At 53.3% G+C, this 5,878-nt stretch overlaps 1 protein-coding gene across 1 annotated transcript; it reads right to left on the bottom strand.

Annotated features, from left to right (window-relative positions):
- Positions 1-512: 512 nt before the first annotated feature.
- On the bottom strand, positions 513-2,932 carry SPAAR (small regulatory polypeptide of amino acid response). Its single transcript, XM_059411335.1, has one exon. It carries the CDS (start codon positions 1,693-1,695, stop codon positions 1,462-1,464), a length of 234 nt encoding a protein of 77 aa, XP_059267318.1. The 5' UTR covers positions 1,696-2,932; the 3' UTR covers positions 513-1,461.
- Positions 2,933-5,878: the final 2,946 nt, after the last annotated feature.

Genomic DNA, 5,878 nt, shown 5'->3' on the forward strand with positions numbered 1-5,878 from the left:
GTTGACCCCTATAAACATCTTATACCCCAAGCTTTGTCTCAGTATTCATTTGTGGGGAATGCAACCTGCAACAGTTCCTTTCCACATGCATCTACAAAGGCCCTGTTTGGGAGCTTTCAGGTCCAGAGTGACCAAGATAAGCTCCCAAGAACTCCTGTCCCTGGGCTGTGCCTCTCCCTTCCCCATATTCCCCTATTCCATCCCTCTCTGCCAGCCTGACAGTCCCCCTGCCCCCCTTCCCCCCACTATACCTCTGCAGCCCCAAGCCTCTCTCTGAGAGTCCTTTCTGTGGCCAAGATGGCCTTTCTAGGTACCTTAGAGCCCAGACGTTTATCAGGGTCAGTTTTGCCACCCTCAAAAAAAGTCCTAGGAGAGCCATCCATTCAGGGCTGAATGGAGACATATGAGCCAGGAGACCCAGAAGTTTGCACCCCTCAAAACTGCACTCTAAATATGGCACAGCATTTATTTCCCGGTACAGAAAAAAAAAAAAAAGGCAGATTTTCTGTTAATAAAAACTGAACATCTCTTTATTTGTGATGAAAACAAGAGCTTTGTTACAGGTTCTTTTGATGTAACATAACATTTTAACTTATTTGGGATTATCTTTCAGTTCATGATTCTTCTATCAGTCCTAATGACACAAGGCATTCACATTCTCTAATAGCACAAGTGACCTATAAGAAGACAGTAATATAGTCTCATTCAAAGTATGTTTCAAAGTCTTCTTTCTGGCTTTCCTGCTAATCAAACAGCTTGTACTTTCTGTGACCATGTTTTTTTCTCTTCTGTTTCATTTTGTAGTTTTCAACACTGGCTCTTGAGAAACCTATATAAGGATATACATTTTCAATTATAAAATAAATTCTTCGTTCCCAAGGAAGCAGTCTTTTGGTTGCAGAATTGCAGGTCTAATTTCAGACAATTGGCAGGGGACAGGCCTCAGGGCTGAGTTCTGTGAATTGTGCCCTGGCAAGGAACCAAACGACTCCCTCACCAGAGCATATAAAAATGTAAAAATGTCCACTCCAGGGCACTCTTTCTTCTGGTGGCAACAGAAACAGTTTCACCCACATGCTGGGGTAACCTGAGTGAACTAACCCTCTGTTCCTGATAAACTCCAGTCATACCGTCATTAGTCCGTATAGCTGGCCCCCGTGCAATCTGACCCAGTCACTCACTCTTCAGGCCTCCCCTAGGCCCCATCCTGTGGGAAGGGTCCAGCTGAGTTCTCAGGGGTCAGAGTTGAATTCCACCTGGTCCTGGCCCTGCAGATCTACCAGGCTGGCGGGCACAGCAAGCTGGGATGGGAGGACACTAGGAGTTTGCCGAATACAACAGGCAGGCAAGGCCAGGAAGGCCAGACTTGGGAGTAGTGGGACAGCAGGAAGGCTTGCTGGTGGATGAGTGGGTGAGTGGGTCTGACCCACCAGCAGAACAAATCCTAGGAACTGAGAGGCCTCACATGAAGGTCCAGAAGTCCCGGGCACCCACCGCCGCTGCAGGCTGGGCATGGCGACCCGGGCCCGTGAAGAGAGAAGCCTCCTGGCGAAACGTGGCCACCGTGAAGCTGTGGCCAGGGCCCCCCTGAGGATCCTGGGCCCTCGAGTCACAGCTGAAACAGCACAGGAGGCAGGTGATGGCTACGGTGACCACAAACAGCACCGCCACCACTCCAATCACTGCTGTTTCCATGGCCCCGCGCAGCAGCTGACGGGCTGAGCAACCAAGGGTGTGCCTTAGAGTCTTAGCTCCCCATCCGCACCAGGGGGTTCTGGGTGGTAGCAGGCACCCCGCTCTTCCAGCCCCGCTCCTTGTGGGCTCCTAGACAGATGCCGGTCGGAGGCCCTGCAACACGGCCCCACTAGGCCGTTGCGCGCTCCGCATTGCGCCAGTCAGACCTCAGTGGGTCTCTGTTACTGTTCTCTAAGCCTCTGGCCAGGATCCCAAGAGCCGTGGTCAACTCCAGTGGCAGCTCCTGGAAGAAGAGCTAATCCTGAAAGATGTGAGCTCAAGACTCCCCGGACTTGGAGGGGCTGAGCAAAAGGGAGTGGAAGGCTTTGCTCAGAAAGAACCTAGCCGACCCGGCCCTCCGGTGCCGCCTACCCATTTCAAGAGAGTTTGTCTGCTCAGACAAAAGACAAAATACTCCAGGATGAGCCTGGGCTCCTCCCCTGCAAGAACCTTGGGCCCGGCCTTGAGTAGGCCTATCTGCCGCCTCCTGAGCTCCTGGTCTCAGGCAGGAGGCAGGCAGGCAGGTGGGGAGGAGGGCAACGTCAGCCCTGGGCCAGGTCGGGGTGGGAGGGCTGCACCATCACCTTGAGGGCCATGGGGCCTTCGGCGGGGGCTGCAGTCCCTTCCTACATGGGACTTGAAGAGGGCTGTTTAGAGAGGGCGGGCTACGCTCCCCACAGGACCTGACCCGCTCCAACCACTAACATCTGGGCTCCTTTGCCCCGCAGTCCCTGTTCCCGAGAAGCCCTCTTCTGCACGGCCTCCCCCAGTCCTCCCCGCCGCAGGCTCACTCGGCCGGCTGCCCACACTCAGGTGCTAGGACCACTTACCCCGGGCTTCCCCGAGTGACAGCGCTGGCTGTACGCGGTGCCATGGCCTTCTGACCCGGGGGCCACCCCACGGGCCACCCCACGGCACACTCATCCCTGGGTGCTACAGCCTTTGTCCTGCTTCCGACAAGGCTCCGGGATGTCTGACGAGCTGTGAGCACTTCCTGAATTCCTTCCTCCGATTGTGTGGGCCCCGGACCTGCACAGCTGCCGCCGGCCCCCTCGGTGACTGCACTCACCCCACCCCCACGCACACCCACGCCGGTCCTGCCCTGCGCAGTCGCAGTTGTGTTCTCCGCTCAGCCCTTCCGGGTGAAGGGTGAGTCCGGCCTGGCCGCTGAGTCCGCCGGGAGAGCTGCGTCCTCTCCCTCAGTCACAGCTCTTCTACAGCTAACCCCCTGCCTTACCCTCCTTCCAGAAAGGAGGCTCTACCCAAACTATGAGGAATAGGATAGAGAGAAACAATGCTTCCGGGTGCCAGACACAGCCAGGCATTAGCTCATTTAGTGGTCCAGCAACGTTGGCAAGTGATATTGTCTACATTTCAGACAAAATGCAAATAATCAGAAGTTAAACCACCTGCCTGCAGCCTACTGCTGATTAGTCGTAGTGATAACAAGAGCACCAAATGGCTGAAGGGGAGGCTTCCCTCCTTTCCCTCCTAGCTCAGCGCTCTTCCAGGGTACCACAGGGCGAAGGAGCAATCACCTCTTTCTGCGGCTTTACTGATCGGAGTGCGAAGACTCAGAGAGGGCAAAGGGCCAGCCTGAGGTCACACAGCCTGGGTCTTTTGCAAGCTGTCCACGGCCCCAGTGAATTTTCTTTAGTACCAGTTTTAGGGAGATGCTTAAGCACAGAATGAGTGACTACTGGGACTCCATGAAGCCTGTCAAACTCTCACTCGTCCTTTTTCCAGGAAGCGCTCAGGGCTCTTCCTCTGTGTGAGCAGTGCTGGGCAAGCTGGGCCCGTGGCAGGAAGCTGGACACCTCGAATTGTTGCTATTAACTGGGGCAACCAGAGCAGAGAAGGAAACATGAACCAATCTGTGGTGTGTGGTTTCAGACTGAATTACCAAAAGCAATTCACCAATTCAGGAAGTAAAAGGCACCAGAGGAATCGGGTTTCAAGCTGAGTTATTTGTTCTCTGACTTCTGGTTTGCCTGTTCTTTGTGGATGCAGAAAAGTGGGAGGCCATAGATGTATGCTTTTCAGCAGTTTTAAACTGGAATAAAGGGCAATTGCTCAGCCCTCTTCTCTTCCGCCTTCTATGGGTTTCCTTATCTGATTCTGAGATTTGGGGGCCCTTCCTTGATTCATCAGTAAAACAGGCCTTCTGGTCTGTTCTCACAACAGGCATTCAGTATTTGAATGGAGGCTGGTGGCACAGTGAGAGGGACCTGGCTTGTGTTGTGAGGACAGGCGCGGTCTGCTCTGAAGGCCTCTCGGGGTTTCACCTCACACAGGCAGTCTGCCATGTGGAATAACCAACACGGCGCCTCAAGCCCAGGGCAAAAACAGCAATCTCATAAAGAAGGACGAAGTGTAGATGCCTTCACCACAGTGCCTGTTCCGCCCATCCCCCCCACAGCCTTGTGTCCTGTGACAAGTGGCAGCAGCAGAGTCAGGCAAGCTGGAAAGATCAAGACAGCCATATGTGTTTGCCCACAGCTCAGAGATGTTCGTACTAAGGGTTTTTTTCTGGGTATATTCTCTTCTTCTTGCGACTATTGTCATCCTGTGACATACAGCCACTGCCCGTGGACCCCAGATGCCAAAGGACTCCCCAAGATAACTATAACAATCACTTAGATACACACCCATATGCACCATCAGCAACTGATCAGAAATAGACCACATCCCACACTTTCCCTTAGATTAACAAGGGCAAAGATGATGACAGACATCCAAGAATAGAAAGGAGAGAGCTCTCCCAGAGACTCCAGGCCACACTGAGGAAAGGCAGGCCATATGAGTCTTGGGGATCCACAGAGAGATGAGGGAGAGGGGATGTTCAAGCCAGCAGGCCACACATGTCCTTCTGTTAAATGTTTCCCCCTTCTCCAACCCCCCAACACTGGGCATGGAGTGGGAACCCAAGCTCCCTCAGCAAGACCCCAGAAGCTCAGAGGCTTAATCCTCTCAGGGCCCTACTGCTATACTTGGTGTCCCTACAAGCCCCAAGTTTTTGGCAGTGGTTATTCCAATCATATTTACTTTTCCAGAGAGCACAATGTTCTGAGAGTTTTTCCTGAGCATCTGTTGTGTTGGCTGGTTCTGCACTGGGGGCTGGGAGCCCTCAACGCTTCTCAGATCCAGGAGGGCAGGGGCCCCCTGAATCCTGCCATAAATCTTGGGAGAGGAAGAAAATGTGATCGTATTCCAACAGAACTAGAAAAATAAATACGAAAAGCAAACTGGAAGCCTATGGGAGGGAGTGACAACTTCTTCTTGAGAAAAGACCCAGAGAGGGGAAGGTACGAAGTGCTTTCCTGGGGCCAATGATGGAGCAGCATGGACAGGACTAAAGAAGCAAGGGGTAGGAACCGGATCAGGTGGCTTTGAATAGACAACCGAGAGACACAGACTCTCCCCCAGGGTGACGAGGGGTTTCAGCAGATCCCTCAGACCATGCACAGACGCTTCAGAAAGGGCAGGGCTGGAGGGGGGCAGCAATCCAGGCTGGAGAGACAAGCTAGGGCAAACATGGGAGTGCAAGAGGGAAGGAGGATTTGAAGGACACGGCAGAGATAAAATCAGCAATACCTACTGACCCAGAAATCTAGTGTGGCTGTCAGTGTGAATCTGCCTCCCTTTCCCCCTCATACCCCTCAGCCCTCACAGAGACTCCACTGGGAAATAGAAAAGAAACAGGATGTTCTATTCCAATGAGTCACCAGGGCCCGGACTTTCTGGCCCATTCTCAAGCCCCTCCCCACCACCTCTCCTGGCCCCCAAGGCTCTCCTCCCTCCACTTCCCACCCAAGCACAGGCTTGGGCCTCAGAACAAGATTTCCTTCCTCCCTGTGGAATTCTGCCAGCTATTCATGGGATATTTGAAACATGCCTCCAGGCTTTCGCAAGAAGGAGTCTCTGCTCTCCCATTTTAGGGATGAGGAAACTGAGATCCCGAGGAGGCAAGCGCTCTCCCAAGGCCACCTAGCACCACCTCCTCCAGTTAAAGAACCTCTCCACCCCTCTGGTATACACAGGCATCCATGGGCACAGGGAGCAGAGACTCAAAGCTTGGATAAGAAACCCTGACCCAGTTACCAAGGAAATATTTAATTCAACACAGCCCGGAAAGTGGGGCTTC

The sequence above is a fragment of the Mustela nigripes genome, chromosome 9 (genome assembly GCF_022355385.1).
Source record: "Mustela nigripes isolate SB6536 chromosome 9, MUSNIG.SB6536, whole genome shotgun sequence".
Taxonomy (NCBI): domain Eukaryota; kingdom Metazoa; phylum Chordata; class Mammalia; order Carnivora; family Mustelidae; genus Mustela; species Mustela nigripes.